At 41.5% G+C, this 14,921-nt stretch overlaps 1 protein-coding gene across 2 annotated transcripts in view; it reads right to left on the bottom strand.

Annotated features, from left to right (window-relative positions):
• LARGE1 (LARGE xylosyl- and glucuronyltransferase 1) overlaps window positions 1-14,921 on the bottom strand; it is a 693,833-nt gene that overhangs the window by 514,208 nt on the left and 164,704 nt on the right. The window contains exon 2 of one of the 2 annotated variants that reach the window (XM_003405322.4): window positions 3,615-3,801. In XM_003405322.4, coding sequence (XP_003405370.1) covers window positions 3,615-3,720 — 106 coding nt within the window. In that variant the 5' untranslated portion in view covers window positions 3,721-3,801. Of the gene's footprint in view, window positions 1-3,614; window positions 3,802-14,921 lie in introns of those variants that run through there. The other variant, XM_023539269.2, reaches the window with a different exon arrangement.

Raw genomic sequence — 14,921 nt, 5'->3', positions numbered from 1 at the left:
CAAAGCTCTCTTTCAAGCGACAGCCCTTGGAATGTTTGCTGAAGCTGGTCATGTACACCTTGAGCCTCTGCTTCTCCAAGGTAAACATCTCCAATTGCTTCCCACTATTTCTGGTGTAACAAGGTTTGAACTGGCTTGTCGTTCGCCTAGTTTTCTCCGACGTGTGCTGACTTATCTAGATTGTTCTAAAAGCGTAGAGTCCAGAACTGAATGTGGCAGCCTCGCTAAGGGCTAATGGATATCCAAAAACATCCATCACCGCCATTGCCGTTCTAGCTGGAATACTTCGGTCAGTGAGCCCACATCACAGCTTCTCAACCAGGACTCCTCCAGCCCCTACATGATGCTCTTTGTGATCTGGCCCTAGAATTTATTCTTAAGTATCACGTTAATGGATATAGAACCTATACTCACTCTGTGTATGTTGCCCCAGAGTATTTGTACCATCTTCTCAGTTTCCCATAATCTATCAGCCAGTCTGGTAAAGCCACTAAAAGTGACTGCTCACAGATCCTCTGCCGGCCAGGGCTGGGCCAGGCACCATGATGCTGGAAAAAACAAACCAAACCAGTTGTCATCTACTTGGTTTCAATTCACGGCGAATCCATGTGCTTCTGAATAGAACTGAGCTCCATGGGGTTTCCGAGGACCGATTTTTCAGAAGTAGATCACCAAGACTTTCTTCCGAGGTGTCTCTGGGTGGATTCGACCTTCTCGTTAGAAGATGAGTGCTTCACCGTTTGCACTACGCAAGGACCTGATGCTGGAAAGTACCCTTCAAGTTGACATCACATCTAAGCATAGTCAAGTATGAACTTTTCACAGCCCAGAGCAACTTCTTGTTTCTCCTTTTTGGGAAACACTACCATTTGCCTTGGGGGTCATCCTTCCCCCAAACACAGCCCATGTGCTTCAGGGAAGGTTGGCACCCTGGTAAAGCCCTTTGATTCCATGACCAGAAATAAGTACATGGCTTGGGGCTGGCTAAAAGGTACGAGCTTCCCTCACCAGCCTCCCCAACCACAGTGGTTGATTTCAGGACCACAAGTAACCTGAGACAATCCAATTAGAGGCAAGGAAGTTTAGGGTAAGAAGAAGTCCTCTTTCTATTGGGATAAATGAGGATCTGATGCAAGCCTCAAACGCCTCTGTGTAGGAAAAGACACTCTGAACAAAAACCAAGATAGAGAAAAGCAGAACACAGAGATGGAGAGAGACTGAGCTAAAAAAAAAAAACATCATTTGAGCTCCTGGTTCCCACCCTGCCTGAAGCCTGTCCTACCTTTGAACTTACTAGTTATGTCAGTCAAAAATTCTTTCTGCCAAAATCAGTTTGGGCTGAGCTTCTGTCAATGTGCGCAAATCAAAACTCAGCAACTACTCTCCCCCAACCCACTCTCCACTACACAAAAGGTCATGTAATACCTTGTCAAACTCCTTTCCAAAGTCTAGTACCATACTGAACCCCTGGTCTACAGCATGGCTGTTCTTGTTGTTAGTTACCACTGAGTTAGCATTGACTGGTGATGACCTGGTGATAACAGAATCGGAGGTTGTCCAGTCCTGCACCATCTTCATAATCATTGGTATATTTGAGTCCGTTTTTGTGGTTGTGTCAATCTATCTCATTGAGGGTTTCCGTCGTTTTTGCTGACCCTCTACCTTTATCAAGCATGATGTCCATTTCAAGAGGCTGGTACAGCATAGTACAGCAGCTAAAAGCTCAAGCGCCAGAGAATCCAAGTCAGGCTCTCTCTTTCCTACCTTTGGGCCCTTGGTAATCTCACTGAAGCTTATCTGCCTCACCCTCCTCATCTGTAAAACAGTAATTATATCTACTATATAGGATTATGGAACCCTGGTGGCACAGTGGTTAAGCGTCCAGCTACTAACCAAAAGGTCAGCAGTTAGAATCCACCAGCCGCTCCTTGGAAACCCTACGGGGCAGTTCTACTCTGTACTATAGGGTTACTATGAGTCAGAATCGACTCAATGGTAACGGGTTTGGTTTTTTTGTTTTTTATTAAATATATATAAGATTATTGTGAAGAAAGATTTAATACATGTAAAGTCCTTAAAACAGTGACTGGCACATAGAAATGCTCAAAATACCAGTTGTTTATATCATTTCATCATTGCTATTATTCTTGTTATGCTATCAAACATTATTGCCAGTTTCGTTAACCTATTAAAAGGTACTATGCCTTAACTTATTAAACCTGTACTAGCATCCTGTGCTCTCTGCCTTCCACCATTGCTGGGACAATACTTCCTTATCGCTCTTCAAGGATCAACTCACCTTTCCTCTGATCCCTTTGCCAAAAATTGCCATCCACTGCCCTGGCATAATGTACTTTATCAAACTGCTTAGAGGGAGGCTCTAACCGCTCTGTGGATTTACTTGTGGGGCAGGAACAGTGACCGGGGTGTCACCCAGACCCCAGCTCTGGACTGAGAATCCCGGGCCCTTCTCTGCTCGGCCTGGTGTATATTTCCACCTTGTTTACATTCAGCCTAGCTAATTCAGGGCAAATCTCAGAAAGTAAAGTGGAACTCCTAATTAAAAGGTAGCCTTGAGCTATCAATAAAATTATGCATAAAGGAAATGCTTGAAAACACAGTAGTGATATCCTGGAGACAGATTTTCCTTTGAGATAATTTTCTTTTTTAAAAAAAATGCAAGTGCAGGGGTAAATAAAAAGAAAGTTTGCTTTTCAACACTGCCATTCTTTCCCTCCCTGGAGCTCAGAAAACCACCTTTGATAGGTAAAACACCACTCTGCATTTGAATTTACTGACAGGAAAAGTGGCAAGCCTGGGCCTTCCTACACACTTCTGCAAAGTGGCAAGAGGGTTCATTTGTTTTTGTTTGCTTGGGGAGGATACATCCTTTTTTGCGTCCCTGCATTTTTTTTTTTTTTTTTTTTACTAAGCCCCTCAGAATCACGGATCATCTTTCATGCCCAGCCCAGGCCTGACAGCTCCAGCAAGCCTCTCCCAGGGTACCCTAGCCTGGACCACAGCACACATGGCAATGCAGGCGATCATTTGCTAACCTATCTACCTCCTCAGCCATGCTGTGAACGTCTACATCCATGATCCCCATAGTCTCAGCACCTTTTAATGTGGATGTTAAACAAAAATAAACGAATGAATGAACGAATAAGTCAGTCAGTGAGGGAATAATTGAGTAAATAAGTAAATAAAAAACAGAAAACATTGAAAGTGTGATTAAGTGAATGACTAGATGGAAGATGGAATGAAAACATCTGGCTTGTAACACGAATCACTGAGTAATTCCTCCAGGGTCCAATGCTGTCCCCATTACAGACAAAGTGACTTGGCAAAAATGATATTTGACGTTTGTAAAACCACCACACCGGCACTGAATCAAGGTGTACGTTATTTTGTTTTTGTTTTTATCTTTTTCTCCGCGAAGCTGGCTCCAACTATCTGTGGAGGCAAGTCATTTCCTGTGACTGGGCATCCGTTGCCCATTGTTCTACACAATGATAAACTGGAACCAGACAACTCTGAGGTTCTTTCTGGGATTCTGTCACAGCCAGGATTCTCTTTCTTTTCTCCTTCCCTCTCCCTCTGGCTTCCATTCTTACCTTCGAAGCTCCCAGCAAACAGGTAAATCCAGGTGATGGCTGGGATGCAGAGAAGAGTCAGAGAGGCAGCCAGGAATTTCCGTCTCCCTCTGCAGATTCCCAGCATCCTCTCGGAAGTGGCAATCCTAATCCCAGTGCTGTTTCTCTACCCGGAGCATGAAGTCCTCGGCCTCCGTCATAGTACTTTCTGGAAGGGAGAGTAGGGAGGAAGGGCTGAGTTCTTTGCACAGTAAGTGGATGCATACTGTTGAAGAAAACTTTCCCATAGATCCTGAAAGTAGTTCCTGCTAAGCTTTTATGACAACAGATGATGCTATAGCCTTAAAATCTCTCAAAACTGAGGCAGTTCTTAAAAAAAAAGAAAGAAACAAGGATAAAGGTACTCGCTCACACCTTCTCTCCCTCACATGTGTATTTTATAATATACACCAGTCCTGGGCCTGGGTTAACACACCTATTAAAGGAGCATTTAGTTAGCACGTTTTATGTTCCAGGGGTCTCTAGGTGGTACAAATGGTTTGAACTTCCAACCTTTAGGTTTGTAGCTGAATGGAAATCATTTGTGCCACCCAGGGTCCCAGGGAATACCAAAAAACCAAAACCCTAACCCACTGCCATCGAATTGATTCCAACTCATAGCAAGCCTACAGGACACAGTAGAACTGCTCCACAGGGGTTCCAAGGCTGGAAATCTTCACGGAAGCAGGATGCCATCTTTCTTCCAAGGAGCAGCTGGTGGGTTCCAACTGATGACCTTTTGGTTAGGAGCTGAGTGCTTAACCACTGCACTATCAGGGCTCTTACCCAGGGAGTAAAGAGTCCAAAATCCTTCACCTGGTGAGAAAGTCAGGTAAGTTATAAAGCGGCTAAAAAACCAACAGACTACCCAAATCTCATCTCCGTCCACCTCCTAACATAGATGCTGGGCTGGCTGCAAGTGAAGAAGAAAATTCACATGGAACCTCCCTAATGGAGCAGAACCTGCTACCTGCAAACGGGTATAAAAAGCCTCAGATTCCCAAAGAGTGGATGGCCAGGAAGTGGCTGGGTAGGGCGGCCTCTTCGGTACGCCCACAATGTGTCCTTCCTTCCGTCACAACCCTTAGGCCCCATATGATGATGGTGTGGTTGAACCATCTCCTGTCCTCACCAGAAGACAGGCAACTTATCTGAGTCACCTTGCATCCACCAAGATTTAGCACAGTGCCTATCCCCTGCGGGTGTGTCTGGTAATTGTTAAAGAAATAAATGAAATCAGATCCTCACCAAAGGCAACCTTCTCAAGCTTCAGGAGTTTATGTTCAGCAAGTTGCTGGCAATAAACACCTAATAGAGCCAATTTCAACTGTCCACACCAGGCTTTCTTCAACAACAATTCTGACAGGATTTCCTAAATAGCCCTCTTTTGAAACAGATGAAACTCCCTGAGGCTCGAGGGTGTGGACTTGAAAGTAAAACTGAGACAGAAAAATTCCTTTAAACAAAAAACATTGACTTGAGAAAAATCCCCACCCACACCACCTGCCCCCGCCCCCCCAGAAGTTTTCCATCTAAAGCATGGGAAACAAACACTACCCAGGAACTCTGATACTCCGAAAAATGAGAATCACAGACTCTCTTCGGGGAAAGAGGGCTGAGAAGTTAGAAAGATCTGGGGGCAAATCCAGCCACCACACTTGATGAGCTGTGACCTTGGATAAGTCTCCTGTCTCTGAGTAAGCCTCATTTTGCTCATCTACAAAATGGGGTGATGCCCTTTACCCTGGAAAGTTGCAATGAGGCTTAAAAGAGAGAGTCCTTGAATAAGTGATCAGCAAAGATTCATCAAGAGTCGCTGGGTGGTGCAAACGGTCAACATGCTCTGCTGCTAACTGAAAGGTTGGAGGTTCGAGTTAATTCAGAAGCACCGGAAGAAAGGCCTGGCGACTGCTTCAGAGAAATCAGTCACTGTAAACCTTAATGAAGCATAGTTCTACTCTGACACACGAGTTGGAGTCGCTTTGACAGCACCTGGTTTTATTTAAAGATTCATCAAGTTCATGACAGGAATGACACCCCATTTCTAAGGGCAGAGGTGCAGCCTCTTATGTTTTATCTCTTCCCACTCCCCCTGTCCCCCTGTCCTGTGGAAAACAGATCCCAACAATAGGTACTGGACTGGCTGCATGGGTGAGTTAAAACTGAAGGGCCCAGGCTGAGAGCCAAGATGGCGGAATAGGAAGACGCTGCTGGCGAGCCCTCTTTACAATAAAGACCCCAAAAAACAAGTGAAACGAGTATATTTGTGACAAGATGGGAGCCCTGAGCTTCAAAGGCAAACTTAGAAAACGAATTGAGGGGCAGGGGAAGGAACAGACCCTTCAGAGGCGGAGAGGAGTTACCGCACCTGAATCGCGGGGAGCCCTCAGGCACTGTTCTCAGAGCAGTGGCTGCGGTGGGCTGGTACTAGCGTTCAGCTGCAGTTTCTTCAGGGAGAAGCAGCCAGCCACACGGCCCACTCACACCTCTGCAACCTGAGGAGAACGGTGCTCTCGGCAAAAGCTAAGTACTTGCGTACACTTTAATGCGCACCCCCACCCACAAACTGGCTTCAGCAGCTGAATTCCCTGGGCCTGAGATAGGCCCTGTTGACCGACCACCTAGAGCCATCCTCCCGGACTTGGGGAAGGAAAAAATTTGCATTTGGGGAAAAGGTAATTTGCTACCTCCGCTAACCAGGGGAGCTCAGGAAAAAAGCAGCTACTATCCAGGCATAAACCGCCCATGGACTTTGAGCAAATTTCCCGTCTGCATGGACCTGTGTGGGCCTATTTCGAGAGAAAAGGCCCTTGTTGGCAGATTCCAACCATTTTAGCTGTGTGGCAGAGAGGTGGGTGTTTGATGTTTGACATTGCTTGGCCTATGAAACAAGGTCCTCACCTACCACATCAGGGACCTAAGGACTGGAAGCTCCACTCAGGTCATCCACCCACCCACGACAAGGGTCCAAAGATAACTGGTACCTCCCAGTCCTAAAACCAAAAACTTTGTGTGCCCATGGTCAATCTGCAGAACCCACCCACCTGGCACACTCTGGGGAACAGTGAAGCACTTTACTCAGAGACGCTCGGGGGTCGGTTCTCAGCCCCCTGCCTTGTTCAGAGCGTGACCCCCTGCTGCAACCAGATATCAGTATATACGCCAACCCCCGATGCCCCTCTAAGACTGTAGGACAGAGCCTGTACCACACACTTGATGATCAGCTACCTGGAAACCTGAGCTGAATTCATACAAGAAAACTGAATGGACTCCTAGACTGATATACCTGATAACAGCTCTAGCCATCTGGGGACGGGGCACCAGAGCTCCAATGGCAAAAATAATCCAGCTAGCTCACTCAAGCAACCCATAGGGGTATACCAAAACAAAACAAAGCAAGAAGCTACAACACAGTAAGAAAGCATAAACTAATACAATAATTTATTGATGGCTCGGAGACAACAGTCAATATCAAGTCACATAAAGAAACAGACCATGATCACCTCAACAGGCTCTCAAAACACAAAATCCAGGGATCTTCTAGATGAAAGTTCATTCCTAGAATTACAAGATGCAGAATACAGAAGTTTAATATAGAGAACCCTTCAAGACATCAGGAAGGAAATGAGACGATACACAGAACAAGCCAAGAAACACAAAGATAAAGTAACTGAAGAAATTAGAAAGATTATTCAGGAACATAATAAAAAGTTTTATAAGCTTGAAAAATCCATAGACAGGCAACAATCAGAAATTCAGAAGATTAACAATAAAACTACAGAAGTAGACAGCTCAATACTAAGTAAGAGGAGAACTGAGCAAGCAGAAGCCAGAATTTCTGAACTTGAAGATAAATCACTTAGCACTAATATATTTGAAGAAAAAATCAGATTAAAAGAATTAAAAAAAATGAAGAAACCTTAAGAATCATGTGGGACTCTATCAATAGAAATAACCTACAAGTGATTGAAGTACCAGAACGGGGAGGGATAACAGAAAATACAGAGAGAATTGTTGAAGATTTGTCAGCAGAAAACTTCCCTGATATTGTGAAAGATGAGAAGATATCTATCCAAGATGCTCATACCCAGAAAAAAAAAAACCCAATGCCGTCGAGACAATTCCAACTCACAGCAACCCTACAGGACAGAGTAGAACTGCCCCATAGAGTTTCCAAGGATGCTCATAGAACTCCACATAAGTTAGATGTTAAAAGAAAGTCACCAAGACATATTATAATCACACTTGCCAAAACCAAAGATAAAAAGAGAATTATAATAGCATGGAGGGATATACGGAAAGTTACCTACAAAGGAAAGCCAATAAAAATAAGCTCGGACTACTCGGCAGAAACCATGAAGGCAAGAAGGCAATGTGATGACATATTTAAAAAACTGAAGGAAAAAAACTGCCTGCCAAGAATCATATATCCTGCAAAAGTATCTCTTAAATATAGAGGTGAAATTAAGACATTTTCAGATAAACACAAGTTGAGGGAATTCGTAAAAACAAAACCAAAACTATAAGAAATACTAAAGGAAGTTCTTTGGTTAGAAAATCAATAATATCAGGTATCAACCCAAGACTAGAACACTGGGCAGAGCAACCAGAAGTCAACCCAGACAGGGAAATCCAAAAAAAAAAAGCAATTAAAAAAAAAAAAAACCCCAAACAGGTAATAGCGATGCTATTATATAAAAGAAGACAACATTAGAATAATAAAGAGGGACTAAGAAATGTAATCATATACCTTCCATATGGAGAGGAAGATACAGCGATACAAAGAAATAAAAGTTAGGTTTAAATTTAGAAAAATAGGGGTAAATAATAAGGTAACCACAAAGGAGATAAATTATCCTACTCATCAAATTAAAATACAAGAAAAAAATAAAGACTCAGGAGACACAAAATCAACAACAACGAATATGAGGAAAGGACAATTTATAAAGACAATCTACTCAGCACATAAAATTAAGAGGGGAAAAAGACACTGTCAACAACACACAAAAAAAGACATCAAAATGACAGCACTAAATTCATGCCTATCCATAATTACCCTGAATGTAAATGGACCAAATGCACCAATAAAGAAACAAGAGAGTAGCCGAATGGAGTAAAAAACAAGATCCGTCCACATGCTGCCTACAAGAGACACACCTTAGACTTACAGACACAAACAAACTAAAACTCAAAGGATGGGAAAAAATATATCAAGCAAACAACAATCAAAATAGACCAGGAGTGGCAATATTAATTTCTAACAAAATAGACTTCAGAGTTAAATCCATCATAAAGGATACAGAAGGACACTATATACAATGATTAAAGGGACAATACACCAAGAACATATAGCCATATTAAATATTTATGCGCCCAATGACAGAGCTGCAAGATATATAAAACAAACTCTATCAGCATTGAAAAGTGAGATAGACAGCTCCACAATAATAGTAGGAGACTTCAACACACCACTTTCGGTGAAGGACAGGACATCCAGAAAGAAGTTCAATAAAGACACGGAAGATCTAAATGCCACAGTCAACCAACTTGACCTCATAGACATATACAGAATACTCCACCCAACAGCAACCAAGTATAGTTTCTTTTCTAGTGCACATGGAACATTCTCTAGAATAGACCACATATTAGGTTCTAAAGCAAGCCTTAGCAGAATCCAAAACATTGAAATATTACAAAGCATCTTCTCTGACCATAAGGCCATAAAAGTGGAAATCAGTAACAGGAAAAGCAGGGGAAAGAAATCAAGCACTTGCAAACTGAACAATACCCTGCTCAAAAAACACTGGATTATAGAAGACATTAAGGATGGAATAAAGAAATTCAGAGAATCCAATGAGAATGAAAACACTTCCTATCAGAATCCTTGGGACACAGCAAAAGTGGTGCTCACAGGCCAATTTATATCAATAAATGCACATATCCAAAAAGAGGAAAGGGCCAAAATCAAAGAATTATCCCTCCAACTTGAACAAATAGAAAGAGAGCAACAAAAGAAACCCACAGGCACCAGAAGAAAACAAATAATAAAAATTAGAGCTGAAGTAAATGAAATAGAAAACAGAAAAACAGTTGAAAGAATTAACAAGACCAAAAGCTGAGTTTTTTGAAAAAAAATCGACAAAATTGATAAACCACTAGCCACACTGACAAAAGAAAAACAGGAGAGGACGCAAATAACCTGAATAAGAAATGAGATGGGTGATATTACAACAGACCCAACTGAAATTAAAAGAATCATATCAGATTACTATGAAAAATTGTACTCTAACAAATTTGAAAACCTAGAAGAAATGGATGAATTCCTAGAAACACACTACCTACCTAAACTAACACAAACAGAGGTAGAACAACTAAATAGACCCATAACAAAAGAAGAGATTGGAAAGGTAATCAAAAAACTCCCAACAAAAAAAAACTCTGGTCCAGAGAGCTTCACTGAAGAATTTTACCAAACTTTCAGAGAAGAGTTAACACCACTACTACTAAAGGTATTTCAGAGCATAAAAAAGGATGGAATACTACCAAACTGATTCTTTGAAGCCACCATATCCCTGATACCAAAACCAGGTAAAGACGCCACAAGAAAATTACAGACCTATATCCCTCATGAATGTAGATGCAAAAATCCTCAACAAAATTCTACCCAATAGAATTCAACAACATATCAAAAAAATAATTCACCATGACCAAGTGGGATTCATAACAGCTATGCAGGGATGGTTCAACATTAGAAAAACAATTAATGTAATCCACCACATAGATAAAACAAAAGGCAAGAATCACAAGATTTTATCAATTGATGCAGAAAAGGCATTTGACAAAGTTCAACACCCATTCATGATAAAAACTCTCAGCAAAATAGGAATAGAAGGAAAACTCCTCAACATAATAAAGGGCATTTATACAAAGCCATGACGGCACTGGTTTACTGGGTTATACAAAGCCAACAGCCGATATCACTCTAAATGGAGACAGCCTGAAAGCATTCCCATTGAGGTCGGAAACCAGACAAGGATGCCCTTTATCACCACTCTTATTCAACATTGTGTTTGAGGTCCTAGCCAGAGCAATTAGGATGGATAAATAAAGGGCATCCAGACTGGCAAGGAAGAAGTAAAAGTATCTCTATTTGCAGATGACGTGATCTTATACACAGAAAACCCTAAGGAACCCTCCAGAAAACTACTGAAACTAATAGAAGAGTTCAGCAGATTATCAGGATAAAACATAAACATACAAAAATCAGTTGGATTCCTCTACACCAACAAAAAGAACATCGAAGAGGAAATCACCAAATCAATGCCATTTACAGTAGCCCCCAAGAAGATAAAATACTTTAAGAATAAATCTTACCAGAGATGTAAAAGACTTATACAAAGAAAACTACAGTACACTTCTGCAAGAAACCAAAAGAGACTTACATAAGTGGAAGAACATACCTTCCTCATGGATAGGAAGACTTAACATTATAAAAATGTCTATTCTACCAAAAGCGATCTATACATTTAATGCAATTCTGATCCAAATCCCAACGACATTCTTTAGTGAAATGGAGAAACAAATCACCAACTTCATATGGAAGGGAAAGAGGTCCCGGATAAATAAGGCATTACTGAAAAAGAAGAACAAAGTGGGAGGCCTTAACTTTACCTGAATTTAGAACCTATTATACCGCCACAGTAGTCAAAACAGCCTGGTACTGGTACAACAACAGATACATAGACCAATGGAACAGATTTGAGAATCCAGACATAAATCCATCCACGTATGAGCAGTTGATATTTGACAAAGGCCCCAAAACAGTTAAATGGGGAAAAGAATCTTTTTAGCAAATGGTGCTGGCATAACTGGATGTCCATCTCCAAAAAAATGAAACAAGACCCATACCTCACTCCGTGCACAAAAACTAAGTCAAAATGGATCAAAGACCTAAATATAAAATCTAAAATGATAAAGATCATGGAAGAAAAAATAGGGACAACATTAGCAGCCCTCATACATGGCATAAACAGTATACAAAACATTATTAAGAATGCAGAAGAAAAACTAGATAACTGGGAGCTCCTAAAAATCAAACACCTATGCTCATCCAAAGATTTCACCAAAAGAATAAAAAGACTACCTACAGACTAGGACAAAGTTTTTAGCTATGACATTTCTGATCAGTGCCTGATCTCTAAAATCTACATGATACAGCAAAAACTCAACTACAAACAGACAACCCAATTAAAAAACCGGCAAAAGATATGAATAGACACTTCACTAAAGAAGACATTCAGGTAGCTAACAGATACATGAGGAAATGTTCACAATCATTAGCCATTAGAAAAATACAGACAAAAACTACAATGAGATTTCATCTCACTCCAACAAGGCTGGCATTAATCCAAAAAGCACAAAATAATAAATGTTGGAGTGGCTGTGGAGAGACTGGAATACTTATACACTTATGGTGGGAATGTCAAATGAAACAACCACTTTGGAAAACAATTTGGTGCTTCCTTGAAAAGCTAGAAATAGAACTACCATATGATCCAGCAATCCCACTCCTCGGAATATATCCTAGAGAAATAACAGATACGCACCCATGTTTATTGCAGCACTGTTTACAATAGCAAAAACATGGAAGCAACCAAGGTGCCCATCAACAGATGAATAGATAAATAAATTATGGTATATTCATACAATGGAATACTACGCATCGATAAAGAACAGTGAGGAATCTGTGAAACATTTCATAACATGGAGGAACCTGGAAGGCATTATGCTGAGTGAAACTAGTCATTTGCAAAAGGACAAACTTGAGAAATAGTTTAAACTAAGAAGAAAACATTCTTTTGTGGTTATGAGAGGAGGGAGGGAGGGAGGGTGGGAGAAGGGTATTCGCTAATTAGATAATAGACAAGAACTACTTTAGGTGAAGGGAAAGACAACACACAATACAGGGGAGGTCAGCGCAACTGGACTAAACCAAAAACAAAGAAGTTTCCTAAATAAACTGAATGCTTCGAGGGCCAGTGTAGCAGGGGCAGGGGTTTGGGGACCATGATTTCAGGGGACATTTAGGTCAATTGGCATGATAAGATCTATTGAGAAAACACTCTGCATCCCGCTTTGAATAGTGGCATCTGGGGTCTGAAACGCTAGCAAGCAGCCATCTAAGATGCATCAGTTGGTCTCAACCCACCTGGATCAAAGGAGAATGAAGAACACCAAGCACACAAGGTAATTACGAGCCCAAGAGACAGAAGGGTCCACGTGAACTGGAGACTAAGTCATCCTGAGACCAGGGAAACTAGATGGTGCCTGGCTACAACCGATGACTGCCCTGAGAGGGAACACAACAGAGAACCCCTGAGGGAGCAGGAGAGCAGTGGGATGCAGATCCCAAATTCTCATAAGACCAGACTTAAGGGTCTGACTGAGACTGGAAGGACCCTGGTGGTCATGGCCCCCAGACCTTCTGTTGCCCCAGGACAGGAACCATTCCCGAAGCTAACTCTTTAGACATGGATTGGACTGGACAATGGGTTGGAGAGGGATGCTGGTGAGGAGTGAGTTTCTCGATCAGGTGGACACTTGAGACTGTGTTGGCATCTCCTGCTTGGAGGGTAGATGAGAGGGTAGAGGGGGTTAGAAGCTGGTGAAATGGACATGAAAAGAGAGAGCGGAGGGAGAGAGTGGGCTGTCTCATCAGGGGGAGAGTAATTGCGAGTATGTAGCAAGGTGCATGTAAGTTTTTATGTGAGAGACTGACTTGATTTGTAAGCTTTCACTTAAAGCACGATAAAAATTATTAAAAAAAAAAAAAAATACTGAAGGGCCCACCTATTCAACTCTCCTTCAGGATGTATGGCCACATTAAAATTGCAAATGGTATTTTTGGTTTTTGTCTTTTTTTTTTTTATATAATTCTCTTATCGTAACAACAACAGTAAAGATAACTAGCAGTTGTTAGTTGCCATGGAGTCAGCTCTGATACACAGCAACCCCATGTACAATAGAATAAAATGTTGCCTGGTCCTCGCCATCTTTATGATTGTTGGTATGCTTGAGTCCATTGCTGTGGCTATTGTAGTACCTTCCAATCTAGGGGGCTCATCTTCCAGGACTATATCAGACAACGTTCTCTTGTTGTGATCCATAGGGTTTTCACTGGCTAATTTTGGAAGTAGATTGTCAGGCTTTTCTACCTAGTCTTAGTCTGGAAGCTCTGCTGAAACTTGTCCACCACGAGTGATCCTGCTGTTGTTGTTGTTGTTAGGTGCCATCAAGTTGATTCTTACTCATAGTGACCCCACATGACAGACTGGAACTGCTCCAGAGGGTTTTCCAGGCTTTAACCTTTATGGGACCAGAACACCAGGTCTTTTCTGTCACAGAGCCGCTGGGTGGGTTTGAACTGCCAACCTTTCAGTGAGCAGCTGAGTGCATATCCAGTGCGCCATTAGGGCTGCTTTGGATGGCCCTGCTAGTATTTGATATTCCGGGAGCATAGCTTTTCAGCATCATAGCAATGTACAAAACACCACAGTAGAAGAAACTGAGACAGGTGGTGGAACTAGCAGTAATACCAAGTGTCAATCACTTTTCTATGCTTTTCACATGTATTTGCTTATTTAATTCCCAAAATAATCTATGTTAGGTTCTATTTTTAACCCCCATTTTACAGAGAGAAAATGAAGACCTGGAGAAGTTCAATAAATGGCCAAAAGTAACACAGCTACTACAAGGCAGACATACCTCAGCTCTCTTTAGTAACTGATTCTGACAACTCTTGCTGGGGCTATTTTTTCATTTTGGTCTAACCTATATCCTTCATATCGAATCTTACAATTACTTCTTTCACAGGGTCAAATATATCATACCTGTTTGTTCCCATTCCAAAGAGAGCATAACACACAAATAGAATTGGAAAGCTATAGACAAATTTAGGCATTAGGGGAAAGTAGGAGGATAGGAACTCCACTGGCATCAATATATAAATAACATTTAAAAAAACAACTCTTTAAAACGCGTATTTTCCTCCTTTCTTCTCTCCATCTGCAGAAGTTCAACGTTCACAATTTGTGCAAACTTTTAAAACAGAGCATGGGAGTTTGCCTTTTATGATAACACTGGTATCTGAAATTAAACCCAACAGTTAAAAATAGTCCTTCATGGGTCTGACTTTTAAATGACACCTCTTATGCACTATAAATATGTTTTAAAGAAAAATCTGAATTTATATCAGAACTTACTCCAGGAAGTCAATATAGGAATGAGCAC

Source organism: Loxodonta africana, chromosome 4 (genome assembly GCF_030014295.1).
Source record: "Loxodonta africana isolate mLoxAfr1 chromosome 4, mLoxAfr1.hap2, whole genome shotgun sequence".
In the NCBI taxonomy this organism is placed as follows: domain Eukaryota; kingdom Metazoa; phylum Chordata; class Mammalia; order Proboscidea; family Elephantidae; genus Loxodonta; species Loxodonta africana.
The sequence above is the reverse complement of the archived record's forward strand: the minus strand, read 5'-3'. Positions and strand labels throughout refer to the sequence as shown.